The 19,762-nt window shown below is 41.6% G+C and overlaps 1 protein-coding gene across 1 annotated transcript; it reads right to left on the bottom strand.

The window, feature by feature from the left end:
- Positions 1-5,336: 5,336 nt before the first annotated feature.
- Positions 5,337-9,721, bottom strand: LOC135770538 (extracellular calcium-sensing receptor-like). Its single transcript, XM_065280200.1, has 6 exons — positions 9,507-9,721; positions 7,886-8,177; positions 6,913-7,707; positions 6,614-6,841; positions 6,324-6,447; positions 5,337-6,232 (listed from the first exon to the last, which is right to left on the bottom strand). Exons 1-6 carry the CDS (start codon positions 9,719-9,721, stop codon positions 5,337-5,339), a joined length of 2,550 nt encoding a protein of 849 aa, XP_065136272.1.
- Between the last annotated feature and the right edge of the window lie 10,041 nt (positions 9,722-19,762).

Genomic DNA, 19,762 nt, shown 5'->3' with positions numbered 1-19,762 from the left:
TTAAAACATGTCTTTTTTATACCACATTAATTTCTTTAAAATATTGATACTTTTAGAAAAACTGACAATTATAAATATTATGAACAAACAATGAAACGGTGTCAAAATTCGACAACACAAATAATTAAGATATTCATTGTAAATAGAGTCGCGTTTCTTAGGCTCACACTAAATTCTCTGTTGCACTTCCTATAAATTCGCATTGCACGTATCTTAATAGTTGTATGCGCTGTTATGCTGGCAAGAAGGGGTTGACATATCACTTTGCTGTTTTAATACAGTAGCAATGTAAAATATTCAGCAATGCCCTTATTAACTTCTGGAAACAACGCAATGCAATGTTTTTATGCGCCACCTGGTGGATATTCTGTGAAGCGAAACACATTAAGGGAAAATGGAAAGTAGCCCCCCCGAAAGCACTTGCAGAATGCTGCGAGACGGGAGAAAACGCGCATTTTTAAAGGCCACATCTGTACTGTGGAGTCCTTCTGGAAGTGCGCCCCTGTCTAGATCTCTTGTACTGTGGATTGTAAGAGAGGAGAGGGAAGCGTTGAAGAGGACACAATTCGACGAGTATCATATCCTCTCCAGTCGCTCCAGCCCCAACGAGGCCAAGGCATATCGTCCACCCCAAGAAGGGTCCGTAAGTTGAATACTTTCTGTGTCCCCGTATATTCACTACCGAGTCAGACGAAGAGTCATTTACCTGTGAACACATACCTGTATGCCCTCAACGCTAAGAGCCACTTACCTGTGGATACGTATCTGTATGCCCTAAAGCTAAGAGCCATTTACCTGTGAACACATAACTGTATGCCCCCAACGCAAAGAGCCACTTACCTGTGAATACATACCTGTATGCTCTAAAGCTAAGAGCCATTTACCTGTGAACACATACCTGTATGCCCCCAGCGCAAAGAGCCACTTACCTGTGAACACGTACCTGTTTGTTCTAAAGCTAAGAGCCACCTACCTGTGAATCCGTACCTGAATGCCCCCAACGCAAAGAGCCATTTACCTGTGAATACATACCTGTAAGTCACTTACCTGAGAGTACGCCTTGACAAGCTAAAGCTAAGAGTCCCCTCCTGTGAATACTTACCTGTAAGTCACTTACTTGAGAGTATGCCCTGCCAAGTTAAAGTAAAGAGTTCCCTCCTGTGAATACCTATCCGCAAGCCATTTACCTGAGAGTACGTCCTGACAAGCCAAAGCTAAGAGTCCCCTCTTGTGAAGGTATCCCTGTAAGTTACTTACTTGAGAGTACGGCCTTATCTGCCAAAGTAGAGAGCCATCCAATTGAGTACGCCCCTTTTATGCGTAAAGCAAAGAGTTACTCACTTGTGGATCCACAACTGTATGCCCATAGTGACGTATTACCGTCTGGGAGTACATCCTTGCATGTTTGGAACTAACAACCACTTACTTGTGAATATCCCTTTGTGTGTCTAGAGTGGAGTCGCAGTTGTCTGACCGGGACCCGAGCCGGTGCAGAATTAGTTACATCCGGCTATCTGTCTCCGTGCAAGTGAGTCACGCACATGGGACGCCCATCGACACCTATGCGACGAAAGAATACTTACCTTTCTGCAACAACCATCGTGGAACCACCTTTAACCACCTTTGTGCCTTAAAGGAAGCTCAGTTGCCCTTGGAGACTCTAGTGGCCCCCATCCAGACACTGCCGTGTAAGGTACCCACCTCAGCCCTCGTGATACTTACCATATTTTCTCTCTTGCCTCAGGAAGACGGGAAGAAGCCACGGATGGCCCATCTGCAACACAGAAACAAAGATTAGCTGGAAACAGTGGATATACGTCACGATAGAGAAGAGCCACAACTTGGGAAATACTTACCGGAGTAGCCCCGTGACGAAGCCCTGACATCCTTGGCCCACACTCTCTGGACCGAGAGTTTGATTTTAGCTCCCCCTTCCCCGTCCCCTACTTGCATTTTAATTCATTAAAATAAAGTTTGTTTTAACAGTACTTACCTCTTCTCGTGTGTCTGGTCATTCGGGTGCTCTTGGGACCTCCTCGAGGTGGGAACTAGGAAGGGGCGTGACTCACGACACCTGTGGCCCGCTCTGACCTGTGACACGACCTGTGACATTTGTTTGAGAGGTTTTAGTATTTTTTTTATTTGTTTCTGTTTTGTGTATTGTTGCAATATAACTTAGTGTAATTGGAATCCAAATCACCAAATTGAACTTGTATTAGTTATGACAGAAGATAGTTACTTTATGAAACTTAACACACTAACAAGATGTGTAATGTCGCTAGAGTAGTAGTGAATTGTGACCCGTCACGGAAACCAGTGACACAAGTCGGCAGCACAAGTTTCGAGAAAATGAGAAATATAGGTTTTTTTTTCAAAATTTGTGATTTTCGTTTTATTGCAGAATCTGTTAGTTGAGATCACGAAGAAGCCTCTCCATGTTTGAGAGCAGTTTTTGTATATTTAAAAGCGTACATTTTGCGGTTGAAATCGACTTGTTTTTCCGGAGATTCTAGCGTGCTGTGGGGGCGTCATTGTCTGTGTGTATATTTACATACTGTATAAGCTTGTGTTTTCGCCTCCGCCCCCAAAGGGAACAGCGTGGCTACTAAATAAGTATAGTTCGCCCAAAACTGACTTACCCTTATGTCATTCTAAACTCGGAAGACCGCCGTTCATCTTCGGAACACAGTTTAAGATGTCTTAACGTTAGATTTAGTCCGAGAGCTTTCGGTCCCCTTCATTGAAAACCTATGATGGTTTCCATGTCCAGAAAGGTAATAAAAACATCATCCATGTGACATCAGTGGGTCAGTAAGAATGTGTTGAACCATCGAAAATACAGTTTGGTCCAAAAATAGCAAGAATTACGACTTTATTCAGCATTGTCTTCTCTTCCGGCTCGAGCATGAAGTCACATGACTGTAGTGACGCGGCATGCCCTGTTCCTCAGACATGATTGTTAAGTTTTTTTTTCAAACTTATAGCGTGCGTCTACCCAGACTCAGCCGCATCATTGACTTTATGCAGCGCCGCAGTTGGATGACGTCAAAGTACGGCTCTTCAAGAAATCTTACGTAGTAGTTTAATTTCGACTCGCTCTCGCGGTACTTTGACGTCATCTCTCTGTCAATTCTTGCAGCGCAGCATGAGTCCAAACACACATAAGTTACACAGAGATCGTTGAATTCCTTATATAATTGGCTACATGTTTTGTCTATCAATATTTTCTATGAAATCATTGGCTGATGGAGGAACGAGTGAGCGATTGGTTACATCTCTAAAGGACTTCACATTTTCGACGGTGCTGTTTTTGGATTATCTATTATACTACCTCCCTATTTTAAATACAAACTTTGAAGGCGGGTTCATGTGTTTAACGGAGTGTAATCTGATATACCCTTACATGTTACGATGTAAATAGTCCTCAGATTGTTTATTATATTGTATTACCAGACGTTCATGTGAAATCTGATGTAAACAATAGACTATATATCTATATTTCACGGATTATACGCATTTGTGGACAAAAATGGTCATTGGATAATTCACACATCTGAAACAGACTGGTTTATTTTTGCATGTTGTCATTTGGACTTCTGTCATAAAATACTACATATGATGCTAGAACATCTGTATCTCAAAACGCCTTTACAGGGGGTATGGCTTAGCTAAATGAGATGTAAAAGAGCCCTATTGTCTCCCCCAGTTGGAAAGAAGAGTCCCTTTCATCTCAATTTTCTCGGTTTGAGTATTTCTAAGTTCCCATATTCAAATGGCCACAACTTCTCCAAATCTTATCAGATTTCCATGTGTTACACCTTGTTGGAAAGCTTAGAAACTGCACTTTTTAGAATCTGTGAATAACTCAAAATGGCCCAGATCCGACTTGTCACTACTTTCTGTGACCGGTCACATATAGCTCTGATCTTCAAAGGGATTAGGGCATAAGGATAATCACTTCTGATTGGGATTCACAGACTGATTAATGAGCTAGGGAACTTATGGAGATACCCGGAAAGTGTTTCAAAACAGCTTTTGTGCCTGTGGATGTGTGTGTCTGCTCTGGTGACAGCTTTTTCAGGGATGACCATGTGGCTCAAGTGTTTAAAGAAACCTCCCTCACTAATTCTAAAATGACCAGTAGGTGGTGGAATTCAATGATACAAATGGTGAAGCGGTTACTGTTTTGTTATCAGTAGAATATTGCAAGGATTGGAAGGGCTCTCTCTTAGCCAATCAGATTTGAGAACCAGAGAGAACTGTTGTATAAATAAGTGTAAATAATAACCTAAATAAATGCATTTATTTTTTAATTTAATGTAAGTAATACAGGCTGTTAAATTGAATTTCCATTATTTATTAAGTGCAAAAAGTCAATGTCATTTCTTATTAGGCAGTACACAATGTAGGTCCAGAATATGGCAGTGATGAAGATGATCAGTAGCTGGGTTTCCATCCAAACGTGATGCAAATCTTTTCAAAATTCGTAAAAAAAGAAAAACAAAGAAATACGAATTAGGTGAGTTTCCATCAAGTTGTTTGAGCGAGTGTCGGAGGTATTGGGTAGCCTAGTAACCAACAGTAAACAAAACAATGTACGCATGGAAAATGGAGACAGGAATGCATGTAGTCACAATGGGGCAATTTATTAATGTATTTACCGTGCAGTGTGTAATTCCCAAACTGAATGCTGTGCATAGAAAAAGGAATGCAGACTTTTTATGAAATCACTAGCAGCAAGGACGCAATGAGGTCGGGCATGGTATGGTAAAGACAACTCCAGCGGAAACAGCAAGACAGTAAGTCACGAGAGTTTAAAGTTCGCTACGTCAGAGTTAATTCGGCATATGCGTTTTAATCTCCCATTTTTCGCATAAAACAAAAACCACCTCAAGTGAACGTAAAAACCTTTTTGCGAATTAAGGGATTTTTAATCAATATTTGGAATTTCCATCACTTGTTTTCGATGCAATAAATTCATGGTGATAGAAACATGGATAGTGACAGTCCATTGTGCTTAGTGCTGACTCGGCCTGCACTGCAGAGCCTGCCACTGTGTGGAGAGCAGAACATTTGGGTCAGACAACGCTAGTGTAGTCATCAATGTAGCAGTGTAGAGACAGTGTATACCATGTGATTTTACTGTTTGTCCAGGCAGTAATGTTGAACCTCTTCCAGTCATTTTGTCACTCTAACAAGTCAAAAGCATATATATTTGTGTTTGCATGCTTTTTATTTCATGGCAATGTTTTTCTGTTTTGCTATCAATTGCTATTTACTTAGTTACTTACTACATCATATTGTTGTCCAATTAGATTTTTGAGTTTTTTTTATTACTATTTCCCAATCATATGTTTCTTTGTATTTTGCTCTGGTTTTAACAAAATTATGTAGCATTTTGGGGCAAATATGCAAAATAGTAAAGCAAAACTTGAAGCTAAAATAGCAAATATCTCCAAGGCAACAGTAAATTTTCCAGGTGTACTGATGTAAGCTAGGAAAAATGTGATCCATACAGCACAGAATATGAGCATACTAAATGTGATGAATTTAGCTTCATTGAAGTTATCAGGGAGCTTACGAGCCAGAAAAGCTAAAATAAAACACAAGACTGAAAGCAAGCCAATATAAGAAAGAACAGCCCAGAAACCAACAGCTGAACCTAAATGACATTCTAGAATGATCTTATCTTTGTAATAATGCATGTTCTTATATGGGAAAGGAGGTGATATTGTTAGCCAAAGCACACAAATTAGGACCTGTATTAATGTAAGGATAACAACACTAAGTCTTTGTTGAGGAGGCCCAAACCATTTCATGACATTACTTCCTGGAAGTGTGGCCTTGAATGCCATTAACACCACTATTGTTTTCCCCAGAACACAGGAGATACATAGGACAAAAGTGATCCCAAACGCTGTGTGACGCAACATACAGGACAACTCAGTGGGCTGACCAATGAAAGTAAGTGAACAGAGAAAGCACAGAGTCAATGAGAAGAGCAACAGAAAGCTCAGCTCTGAATTGTTGGCTCTTACAATAGGTGTTTCTTTATGAAGATAAAACACAAAAGATACAATTGATGAAAACAATGCTCCAATGAGAGAACAAAGAGAAAGCACAATCCCCATGATTTCTGTATAGGAAAGGAATTCAATCACTTTTAAAACACATCTGTCTTTGTTTTCATTCGACCAATACTCCAAATCACAAGGAAAGCAGTCACTAGAATCTGTGAAGGAATTAAACAAATATAAATACAAAGTACATTTCAAGGTCTCTGGCCATTGTACAGTATTAATGCATGAGCGAGTACTTATTACCTGTCTCATTACTGATTTCTCCAAGTGCACATTGAATACAGTCATAACAGCAGATAGGTCTTCCTTTCTGTGCAGCCTTCCTAGTGCCTGGAGGACAACTATCAGTGCACACAGACACAGGCAGCTGTGAAAAGAGAAGTGCCATGTAAGGCCCAAATATAGATTTTAAACCATGACAATTGCTTGTCTGTAAAGCGATAGCTTGTCTAGTCAGCTTTTATATATTTTTGTCATATTGCCAAGTCATTTATCATGCCATCATAATTTGCCCTCTTACATTTTTGACGTACCTGTCTGCTGTTCTCAGCCCATACCACAAGTTCCTTTTTAATTTTAAGACGTTGCTCTGGAGGCAGTGAGTGGTCATACCCACCAACCAGTATATACTGCATACTTCCATCTTTAGCAGGCTGCCAGTTGACCAGATCATATTTCGCTACAGGATCCCCACTTGCATCAAAATATATTTTCTCACCTGTTTTGGCAGTGAAACTGACATCTCTCATATACTCCAGCACCTGAGAATAAACACAAACATAATTGGTGTCAGTTTGACTTTTATCTTTTAATTGTCTGTCTTCTTAATTACCTTTCTTGGCATGGGCACCTCTACTTTGCTGCTGTTGGTGGAGGAATTGACATCTTTTATCAAATTATGCAGTGCATGTGCAACAGCATAAGTTGCCGTGTACACTTTATTTGCCAAGCGCATCTCTAATGCATCAGTATATTCATTTTGCACTTCTGCTAAGCGTTCTGAGCCAGTACAGCCACCTGTGCTACCTCCGGTGTTTCTGAAAGAGCACTGAAAAGCTGTTTCCCAGAAATCTTTCAAAAGTTCATTTTTTGGTTCTTGATCAGGATGCACAGTTAAAAGAAACTCTCGGAGACCATCAAGCTTCATGTTCTGTAAGGCAAAGCCCACGACTCCCGTGAGGAAACTGTATTCCTTTGTTTCTGCAATAATTCGAGAAGTGATCCAGGATTCGCTACCGACCCACTGGAGCCCAGTGACATTCTGTTGCGCAATTAATTGCAGGAGTGGGATAAAATCTCCAGAAGATGTAAAAGATACCACGACCTTGGCTGTTGATCTTTTAATCACTTCCAGTGTCTTTAGGAGCTGCTCTTGTGTATCGGTTCTTGATACGGTCGCTGAGTATTCAACACAAATCCCTAATTGTTGTGCTGTCTTTTCAAATGTTGAGATGCCATAGGTACCATAATCATTGCGACTGCTGACTGTTCCAACCCAAGTCCACCCAAAGTGCTTGACTAGCTGAGCCAGTGCTCTGCTTTGATAATAATCACTGGCTATCGTTCTGAAGAAGGATGAAAACCTTTTTCTGTCACTCAAGCATGCACATGAGGCAAATTGACTGATCTACAAAAACAAAATAAAAAATGATTAAAAAAACCCAGATATTTTTACTTGTTATTTTTACACCAATTGTTTTCACAATTCTATTTTCTGTACTTGTACATTTGGGGCATCTTGCAGTGGTTCATTATGCATTGATTTATCATGACAACATGTGGCAAATCAATAAGAGAGTTCTTACCACAGGGAAACTGAAAGGGCTTAGTAAAGAGGCGATGGCAATGGTGGGAGAGGAGCTTGACTCTCCAACAATGGCTTGAACAAATGGTGGTCTAGAACAGGACTCATAATGCAAAGTCTCTTTAATGCCATTTATCAAAGCCATGCTCGACAGAATAGCCTGATTTATTGTCCCACATGTATCATATATTTTATAGCCCAAAGTGACACCAGGCAACAGCTGTGTGCTGTTGTTGATCTCCTCTATGGCAAAAATCAGTGTCTGAGCCACTTTAAACTCACGCAAGTTGAAGCTGTGACAATAAACATCAGTCAAGTGTTACAGTACATTCTGCAAATAATCATTATTAGTATTATATCATCATAATCATAATAAGTATTATTTTAGTACCACTTTTAAAAGGATAGTTTACCCAAAATTTTAAATTCTGTCATTTACTGACCCTCAAGTTTTTCTTAACCTATATACATTTCTTTGTTTTGCTTTGTTCTACAAATAATTTATCTAACTTTATAAATATAGTTATTCAGATTTATTTTACCAGACATTTTACTGATTTCACCTGCTTTACATTGGTTACAGTCATAACAACATATAGGTTTTCTTTCTGCACAGCCTTTCTAGTGCCAGGAGGACATCTTTCACTGCACACAGACACAGGCAATTGCAACAAATATTGCAGCTTGCTAATTTTAGAATGACCTGTTTATTTATACAGTTCAAATTCATTTATATATAGAGCACATTTAAAAACAGCCGAACATAAAAATCAAACTGTAAACGCATAAAACAGAAATAAAATACATTTCAAACAATCTTAAAATGAATGTGTTAAATTAAAAAACACATGTTTTATCTAGTTATGGACAACATATTTAATGACACATAACTTGACACATCTCTGTGTTGTCATTGGAACAACACACGTTGTTTTAACAGATTGTGTAGTACCTTTTATAACACAATGTGTTTACTAGGAAAACAATGTCTAAAAAATTAACACATCCTTTCTTGGAGTAAACCAAAGGAATGACAGCTAAACAAAGACCAACTGCAGTATAATACAAATGGAATGATAAAAGGTCAGATCAAACAAGTGTTTTTAAAAGAGACTTAAAAATGGATAAAAAGGGCCCTACCACCGAAAGCTTGATCCCCTCTACATTTTAATCTAGAGTTTAAGACATTTTTACTTTGAAAAGTATCCATAACATACAATAGCAGTTTTCTTATTTTAAAGTCACCCACAAGTTTTTACCTGGTTAGAATTTATTGCCCATTAAATTAAAGTCATATTTACAGCTAAACTTTCCATCCCACTAAAAAAAAGGAGCATCATACAGTCCAAAAGTAACAATTTCATAGTTTGGTTTGCTTCTAGGTTGCACAAATCACAAATTAAGATATTATTAACAGTTTTATTTTTTCCTACTATAGAAGTCAATGTTGCTCATGGTCTGCTTGGTTACAAACATTTTGCAGAACAAAGAAACTCATGCAGGTATGGAACAACTTGATGATAAGTAAATAATGACAGAATTTTCCTTTTTGAGTGAACCGTCCCAGTAGTAGTATTCATAATACTACAGTATTCATAATGCAACGTTATTCTCATACAGACCTGACACATGTAGGTGGTTCTGGTTTGGAAGTGAAAGGATGCAACTTTTGCACAACAGTTCTATGAATTGACAAAATCCCCCCAATGTTGATTTCTCTTTCTGCAGAAAGAAGTGGTGGGAATGGCTGGCTAAGCATTTTGCAGACTTCTGCTGTGGCTGGGATGCAAGCACCATATAGCAGCAGTAGCAGGAGTGGCACTGTCTTCTTTGCCATGTCCATGTGAAGATAGAGCAGGAGCCTTTGTGGCAGAACAGGAAATGATCTGCCCTTTATCGTATTTTAAATTCCATTTGGGATCAGCGTCATTACACTAGTTTGCTTTAATTGTTTTATAGAAAATATTGAACCACCTAAAGACCAACTGAACTACAAAATAATGAATTTCCTGCACAATCTTCCTGCAGCAATGCTGATGTTCATTTTTTGGGAACCTGAGTTTAGTTAAAATTATTATCAAGCTTGGTTGTGTGTTGTTGTACCTCATTGCTTACCATCTTTTAATTCTTCTTGTCTTTTGTAAAGTAGTTTGTCAACAAATCATTCTTCTGAGTCAGATGTCAGATCTTTTTAATTATTCTTAAGCCCTGAGTGCAGTAACGACCCCCTGTGCAACATTATGAAAAATACCATTGTTGTGTTCAAATAAATATAAGGAAACTTTCATCACATTAAAGTAATCCACTGATTTTAAACTTGAGTTTGTTTATGTTGTGAAAATTCAAAATCCATTTCAATAATAAGTGCACTTTTTATTAGATGTTAATCAAGCTGTTTATTAATAAAAGTGGCATCACAATGATAATAATCTGCATAACTCAATATAGATGAGCTAAGGTAAAAATCTCTCCTTAACTATTATCACTATAGTGTCTATTCATTGCCTTTCAGTAGGTTTATGAGGGCACTATGCCCATCAAATGTTTTTTGTCTGTTTTCAATAATATAATATAGCATTTAGAAATTAAGATGCTACAGCTCATCCAGAATTTTCCAGGCAAAGTGACAAAAGCTGGAAAAAATCAATACAGCACAAAATATAAGCATACTGAATGTGATGAATTTAGCTACATTAAAGTAATTTTTACTAACAACTTGCGCATACGTCTTGGTTACGTATGTAACCGTTGTTCCCTGAAGGAAGGCAATGGAGACGTCACATTGTGACCGACAAATTGGGAACGCACTTCGTGGGACCAGTCTCCTTGGAGAAACTAGTAAAATGCCAATTTGCATCCACAGTTGCTGCCCTGCCACACGAGTATTTAACAAAAGGCAGACACACGTGGCGACTCCCGGAGTTCTTACCGGTTTGAGGTGAGAACCCAAGAGGATACCAGCTCGATACGAACACTTTAGAATCTAATGAATGTGTTAGGTGTTGCCCAGCCAGCAGCTCTACAAATGTCTGTTTACGAGTTCACCTCACGGACAATAAAGTGGGACTGCTGATTTGCGTGTTTGGAGTGCTATCCCATGGCGAGGGCTCAGAGCTCAGGAAATACCCCCCATATTCAGAACATTCGTTCCTTGACCGGGGAAGAGCCCCAGGCCTGGGGGTGTGCCCTGACCCGGGTTATTCCCAGTGCTGAACTGAATGTACGTAGTTAGGGGTGGAGATGGGTTGGGATAATTCTGGAGAATGAGGGTAAGGAGTCTTGATTATTTATAGAGCTGGTGCTGAGTTGTTACATTGATTATTTATGGAGAGCCAGCCATCTTCATTGATCAGTGATCCAGAACCAGCAGTTTTCATTGACTGATCAACTCCTCCCAAACTCTGATTATAAAACATTTTACAAGTTCGCCTCACTGACAATAAAGTGAGACTGCTGACCTGGGGTGTGCCCTGACCTGGGTTATCCCCAAAGTGAGCAGGTGGTGCAGGACAGTCGCCTGAACAACAAATCCCCAAACAAGGCTATTCCCCAAACAAAGCTGGCTTGAGAAGGCAAGGTGCTGGCCCTGTCCGGGGAAAATGCTAAAGCAAGTGGTAGCCATTTTAAAAAGCTCTGAGTATCGCAGTTGCTGCAGCAATACTGGCTTAAAAAAGACGTCTGCTGTGGCAGAGCGTTCTGATTGATTAATGGAAAAACTCTTCTCCAAGCTGTCAAATAGGTTTAAAGAGTTCCTGTGGAGACCACTTGGAGTACAGTATATAGGGAGGTGTTCAGAAGGTCTTTGAGTGGATGATTTATGGGAATATTACTGTTAAATATGGAGACACTGGTGTTGAGTGAAGATCCCCTTCCGGTGCCAGCTGCCTGAACTTATGGAAAGCAAATCGAGAGAGTGAGTCGGCTATTGTACTGTTACGTCCGGCAATGTGTTTGGCAGAGATCAAAAATTGATTGCTGGCAGAGATCAAAAATTGATTCCAGGCTGAAATCCATATTAGTTGTCTTAGCAAGGGCCGAGTACTGAGAGTAACTCTCGTTTAGAGCAGGATGGGTTCTTGAGTAGTGTGGAAGCTACTAAGATTATCCTGACGATTTTTTCCTTGGGTAGCGATGCTTGGAATTTTTTAAACTCTAAAAGATTCCCAAAAATTTGATTGAAGTATCTGGACCTGCATTTTTTTCCTGAGCGAGCAGAATTCCGAGCTCTAGAGATGGGCAGCTGGAAAATTATCTGGAGGACAGATGATTAAGAAATCGTCTAAAAGATGTATGACGTAGGGGATTGCGTAGTTATTGGAAGTAATCCAGCAAATGGCCTCTTATAACATGTCGAATATTTTGGGGCTGCTTCTGCACTCGAAAGTCAAATGGACAGAGAAGTAGAATTTATTGTGCCAGCATATGCAAGACAGGTGCCAAAAATCAGGGTGAATGGACATGATTTTGAATGCTAATGTAATATCCACTTTTGCCATCCAGGCGCTGCGACCGACATTTTTAATGAGAGTGATTGCTCGCCCAATGTCATAGTAGTTCAGTAGTTCTTTGAGCGGAATCAGGCTGTTTATGCTGGGAAATGGAGAAGAATGCAGCTAAGAAGGGTCAAATATTTAGCGCTCTTTAAGAGCTATGCCATTATTTTAAGGTAATCTCTACAATAATCTGGCCAAATTAGAATGCATGATGGACTTTGTGCTGTGCTTTTAAGTTTTACTGTGAAATCCCCACAGTTGATCTGCCTATCAGTCTGGGGAGGTGACAGTGGTGAAAGAAGTAAAATAAGGTCTACGTCCGCACCTGCGAGGATCTGCTGCCTGATGGTATTGATGATCGGTTGAGGTTCCATGACCAATGCGTAGGGTGGAATGGACATTGGTGAAAAGGTAGCCAGCGTGAAAGGTTGACGGACCTTGGAAAAAAATGAAGGCAAAAAGAAGCCGCTGGAGCCGCCTGTGGAGGCAGCCTCTTGCATTGGGTCGATCCTTAGGGATAAAAATCAGGAGGAAAAGTTGTAGAGAGTGCGGAGGCATCCTCATGCTCGTGTCATCTCCTGTGGTAAAAGTGGGAGAAATATGAAGAGGAATTTCTCAAATCTATGTCTTGCTTATAAAATTATTCATGGTGTATCTTCCCCTCCCCTCTATCAGTTTATCAACATCCGAACAGCTGATTATAGTAGAACCAGAGGTGCAGTGAGGGGGGATTGTATCATTCCTCTTAGGAAAAGTGTTTTTGGTCAAACAGCTTTTTCTTTTCGAGCTGCTACTGAATGGAACCTTACTCATATAAACATGAGAAACCTGAACGCGTACAGTACATTTAAGATCCAGTTAAAGAAATTGTTACTTAATAACTAGAGCTGTTAACATTAGCTTACTTTATGACCTTTTCTTGTTGCCCCCTGACGGTTTCTTGCTTATTGTATGTGTGTATATGTTCATGTATTTGGCTGATGTTTGTTTGATTGTTGATTGTGTTTTTAACGAACATTCTTAGTTTAATAGTATTTTGTGTAAATATACTGAAGTTGTTTTATTGTTATTTAAATATGTACTTTTATCAAATTTTCTTGTTTTTAGGGTGACTATTACCATCTGTCTAAGGACTACAGGTGAAAAATAGCCATTTGGCTAACTCTGGCATATTGGCTTAAATGTCTATTAATATTCACTATCCCTGTAATAAATAAATAAAATAAGAAAAGAATATAAGTCTGGTGCTGCTGCTGAACGCAACCCCGTGTGATAGAGAGATGGAGAGGCAGCAAGCCTTTGGCTGGGAGAAGAGAGCGGCGGTGTGAGGACCGAAGCCATTGCCGAGAGCGAAAGCTGTCTGGCTGACTTGCTTAATGCCAAGCTTGTGGGCTAGCCGCTGGAGAAGCCGGCAGGCAGCCTATGCTAGCCAATGGCTTGTTGTGGCGTCTTTGAGACCTCCATGTTTTTCCCGGAGTCTTTCGGGATTACAGTGTTCTCCGTGCTTGCTGGGATGAGGAGTCTGAGCTTGCTGACTTTGCTGTTTGTGGAGGGTGAGTAGCCATATGGCTAGCGCTGAGGAGGCGGAAAAGTTCCGCCTTTGTTTGCCTCTGAGAGAATGGAACATCCACGTTCTTGAGGGCTAGTTTGAGGCCTTGGATGGTCCATTTTTTTCGTTTGGGATCCCTGGAGAAGCAGAAGCTTATGAGAATGCCAGTGATAGTGGGGAGTGCCCTTGCAGGGTGCAAGAAGACTGCTCTTTCCTCCTCGGGATTCGTGTAGCGGTGCGGGAAGATCGGTAAGTCTGTGGGGAGACCTCGGGCTCAAGTGAAGCATCCTGACCGCCGTTTGGAGACCCGCAAGGATCCTTCGCGGTATGGTGCATTTCCTTGGGGGAGTTGTCGTGTCTGGATCTTGCAATAATCCCGGACAATGAGGGTAAGGAGTCTTGTTTATTTATAGAACTGGTGATAAGTTGTTACATTGATTATTGATTGAGAGCCAGCCATGTACATTGATTAGTGATCGAGAGCCAGCGATGTTCATTGACTGATCAACTCCTCCCAAACCTTGTTTATAAAATATCATTTAGTGAGGACCCGCAAGCTAATGCCCAAGATGATGCCACAATTCTTGTAGAATGCGCTCTCAGCTTAAAAGGGCATGGAATGCCCTGCATTTGTAAACAAGGGCAATTGTGTCTGTCACAGGTCGGAGCGGACCACAGACTGTGTGCATCTCGCTCCTTCCCAAGTTCCACCTCGAGGAGGTCCCAAAAGCACCCCAATGACCAAACAACGAGAGATAAGTATATTAAAACAATAAGCTTTATTTAAATTAGTTAAAAGATGATGGGGAGTGGGGATAGGAAATCTAAAAATATCACTTCTCCCCTTCATCGTCCCTGGCCCTGTTGTGTTCCCCCTGAGGGCGAGAAGTCTTTTCAGCCAAACCAGGGGATTGCAGGGCAAGGACCGGGCGGAGCTCCTTCGTCCACGGCCCACCTCCTGCGTGGAAAGACTTCCCGTGGCGCGCCTCGTTACTCCTGAGGGCAGAATAAACACAATGTAAGTTATACGTTGGACGAAGCTCACACAACGCCTTCCTTCTAGGTGCCTGGATCGTATAGAGTGGAGTTGGCAGGCACTCGAGGCAAGATACTTATTTCTTTCTCACCGGGTCTCTAGAGCGGGTCAAGGGACTTCAACTTCAGTCCGCACACAGGTAAGTATGATCTTCCTCTGCAGGTTTTCTAGGGCGGGGGTCGTTGCTGAGTAAGTTAGCTTTAGCTTGTGATGAGGTAAGTATCTTTCTCTCTTACAGGCCTTCTAGGGCTGTGGGTCGTTGCTGGGTAAGTTAGCTTTAGCTCGTGATGAGGTAAGTATCTTTCTCTCTATACCGGCCTTCTAGGGCTGTGGGTCATTGCTGGGTAAGTTAGCTTTAGCTCGTGATGAGGTAAGTATCTTTCTCTCTATGCAGGCCTTCTAGGGCTGTGGGTCGTTGCTGGGTAAGTTAGCTTTAGCTCGTGATGCGGTAAGTATCTTTCTCTCTATACAGGCCTTTTAGGGCTGTGGATCGTTGCTGGGTAAGTTAGCTTTGGCTCGTGATATCAGCAAATACTCAACTAGGCACAGGAGTACAATCGAAACTGAAACCCATACGTCACCGTCACCATCTAATGCAGCAAGAGGCGGGGGGCCTTGTCTGGCACACGGCCGGGGCTGACACAATAACGTCCCGTTGAATGTATTCCAAGCGGCCAATGACCGCACGTTCTTTTCCCTAGACAGGCGAAGATCTAGACGAAAAACAGTAGTTGTCACACATTAGTTTCACACACAACGTATGTATGGGCACCCAGGTCTCCCCGATCACCCTCGACTCTTCCTCTGCTGCTAGGCGGGCTGATGTAGCTACAGAACTCCTCACAGTACCTTACTTGGTGTTTCTGTCGAGCTCCTACTGGACACAGTTACAGGGCGTAATTTATTTGGCTGGGCACGCACCGTCGTAGCGGCTCCCGATGGCATCCACAGGGGTTCAATCCCTCCTGAGGTGAGTACAAACAACAAGGACACAGCACAACACTTCAAAAGCTTTGTGTACTCACGTCAAAATAGATCACTCACTCGCTGCACAGCACACACTCCAGTGAATAGGTTAGGGTCCGTACTCCTCTCCTGGCGGGACTACGCCTGAATAGGGGAGTGGGATCGTACTTTGCTACGTCGTGCAGTGCCTCGACCGGTGGCAAAACTCTCGCTGTCCAGTGTCAGCTCAATACACGTCTTTCGGCTTGCCCACCTACCACACACACCTGGTGGGGCCGCTTAGAAACAAGTTACACTCTCCTTTAACAATGTAAGCATTCAACATTCATCACTGTTTTGCGGGTACTCACGGCTGGAAATTCTCTAATCGATCTCTCTCTTCTTATTTCCTCCTTTTCCAGGACGTACTCCAATGTAAACGATGTCTTCGATGCAGCTCACCCAGTCCTTCATACAGACACAACAACAACAAAGGTGTCAATGTGTTCGTTTCACTACAATGTTCACTCTTACTTGGCTTTGAACTGTTCTTTCTCTCTCCACAGATCCCAGAACGTGTCAACAGTGGCGTACTCCAGCATCAAATGACTCAAACCCAGCAGGTACTCACAGCGCCCGTCCAATGCAACCGAACTCCAGAAAAGTAACTTCTACTCTCTCTCTTTATATCCCTCTCTTTGGTGTGGCTCGCCCAATCGTCGCTCGCCACGTCGCTCACACAGCTGTCCCTTATATCAGCGATTTCAGGGGATCCCCGGGAAACCCGGAAGTGCCGGTGTCTGTGCAAACCGGTCCGGGCGGAACCTCTTCACTCTGTTTTTGGTTCCTCCCTGTCTAGTCACTCCGTGACATGTCCACAATTCAAATGGACATCCTCTGCTTGCTGACAGCTTTCCCTTTCTGCTGACTAACAGACAAAGAGCTGCTCTGAGGTCCTAAAGCTTTTTGCTAGGTCCATATATCTATGCAGTGTGCATACAGGACATAAAGCTATGTGTGCATACAGGACATAAAGCCATGGCTGGGTCTGCTTCCTCCGGTGGCAGTGCTTGCAAGTTCACCACCTGATCCCTGAAAGAAGTGGTGGGAACTTTGGGCAAATAGACAGGCCTGGGTCTCAGTGTTACACTGGAGTCAGGAAGCCCAAACTGAAGGCACAGATCATTGACCGAAAATGCATGGAGGTACCCTATCCCCTTAACGGAGGCCAATGCAAGGAGCGTTAAAGTTTTTATTGTAAGAAACTTGATAGTTACAGTATGCAGAGACTCGAAGGGGGGATCCTGGAGAGCTTTCAGCACCATGGACAGGTCCCAAGGAGGAATAGATGGAGTCTTGATTGCAGTTCTTGGTCGTCCTAAATTGTGCAACCAGTAGAATGCGCTCCTCGTCCTCCCTGACTTTTCACAATGTCTGTGCAGTGTGCCAGTGCATCCACACCGAGTTTTTCTCCAGTCAGTGAATAAAACGGGCGACAATGGGTTGTCTATGGGCAAGCAAACAAGTCTACCTGCGCTCTGCCGAAACATTTCCAAATCAGCTGGACCGACTGGGGTGGAGTTGCCACACCCCGGGTGCATTTATTTTATTTTGATTTTATACCTGTAATGTTACTGATTTCACCTTCTGTGCATGGTATATAGTCATAACAACATATAGGTTTCCTTTCTGCACAGCCTTTCTAGTGCCAGGAGGACATCTCTCACTGCACACAGACTAGGCAACTGCAACCCACAGATTTAAACTCTTTATAATGCTGTTACATGTATTATTGCATACACTATGGACACACAATATACTTAAATGTGTCAGAATCTGACTTCAGAATCTCACCTTTGTTTTATTATTTGCCCATACAATAGCAGCCATGTTCACTGACAAAAAATCTTTCACACGAAAAAAGATGCATCATAAAGTCCAACAGAGACAGATTCATCAAGTTGTATTTTACTTGGTTACCAATTTATTATTTCATTTTTTGCCACTACCTCTCCATTCTCATGAAAGTAAAGCACCTTACTTTTTTGTTTTGAATCATACCTTTCTCGTGTAGTTTAGAATTTTAATACATAAATAAGTAATTGAAAGAAACCATATAGGCTTATTCTTAGTCTGCACATTAAAATTTGGTTGTATGTTAACTTTTTAAAATGCTACAGAAATATTTCTATTTGCTTAGCTTACTGTTGCTATTTTTATGTGCAAAATAATTTCAAAAGAAATGATAAAAGGAAGGTTAAATATGAATTTAATGTTTACACACTGTTGATGGATCAATCTGTTTCTTTGTTGCACATTTGTCCCCACAGCCCAGAAGTTCAGGAAGTGTATCAGCAACTTTAGTGAAAGTGGCCATTCCACTGTTACCATAATCTGTTCTTATGGCTCCCATCCTGGTCCAACCAAAGTGTCTCACCAGCTCTGCCAGTGCTATGCTTTGATAATAATCTCTTGCAATAGTTAAAAGAAATTAAGGATATTTGGTTTTATCACTAACACACTCACAGGTGGCGTAATGACTGATCTAGAAGACAATTGAGTATTAATGAGTTAGCACTCTGGGGTCGGCTGCGGCGCGGGCTTTATTTTTCGATTTATTTTTCGATCACTCCCCAAAGAGACTTAGGTAACTCTGCTGATTTTGGACATACAGATATGATTTATACATCATTTAAAACGTTAAATTGTCTAGTTTTTTTCTGTCCACTCCCAATAAAAACAGCATGTTGTGCTTTTCGCAAAATTAAGAAAATAAACATGATGCGCATTTTGTTCTCTCTCCGTCAGTGAAGTCCTTTCAGAAACACGTCAGAAAAATTAACTGTAACTTAACGAATACTTGTCATATAAACAAAAGATAAATGTCTACATAATGCTTGGAATGTCTGCTTTTGGAAGATGTAAGTGAAATCGAAAACAAATATTGTAATTCGTTGTTAACTGTATTAGAAGAGAGAGATGTACCGTCTTTCTTCTGTTGCTTCATTATCTATAATGAGCCACGCCCCACTCCATTGAAGAGAAGAGCAGAGATCATTCATATTCATTAGTCAACCCCACAGTCAATGGACATTCCGTCTCTGCAGCCATTCACTGCTGTGTTGAGTTTTAATCCGAGTGCTGGAAACATGACATCTACTTGTTTACTCGTGACTGTAACTAAAGTTATCTCCAGACGCGAGTGTGACTCGATCGACGTCCAAACACACACAAACACACAATGCCTCATATTTGAAGCGCTTTGTGGTATCATTATAAAAGATGCGATTGCACACATCACATAACTGTTTACTCGCGCCTAAATCTCCAGACACACGCGAGTGTGTGCTTCGTCAGTGTGATGGGATCGATGTCCAAACTCACACACAAACACACGATGCCTCATATTTGACGCGCTTTGCTGGTATTCTTATAAAAGATGCAAGTGTGTGTGCTTCGTCTGTGTGACGCGATGTCCAAATGCACACACAAAGACACGATGCCTCATTTGATGAGGAGTCTGAGCTTGCTGACTTTGCTGTTTGTGGAGGGTGAGTAGCCATATGGCTAGCGCTGAGGAGGCGGAAAAGTTCCGCCTTTGTTTGCCTCTGAGAGAATGGAACATCCACGTTCTTGAGGGCTAGTTTGAGGCCTTGGACGGTCCATTTTTGTCGTTTGGGATCCCTGGAGAAGCAGAAGCTTATGAGAATGCCAGTGATAGTGGGGAGTGCCCTTGCAGGGTGCAAGAAGACTGCTCTTTCCTCCTCGGGATTCGTGTAGCGGTGCGGGAAGATCGGTAAGTCTGTGGGGAGACCTCGGGCTCAAGTGAAGCATCCTGACCGTCGTTTGGAGACC

Source organism: Paramisgurnus dabryanus, chromosome 8, assembly GCF_030506205.2.
Source record: "Paramisgurnus dabryanus chromosome 8, PD_genome_1.1, whole genome shotgun sequence".
NCBI lineage: Eukaryota > Metazoa > Chordata > Actinopteri > Cypriniformes > Cobitidae > Paramisgurnus > Paramisgurnus dabryanus.
The sequence above is the reverse complement of the archived record's forward strand: the minus strand, read 5'-3'. Positions and strand labels throughout refer to the sequence as shown.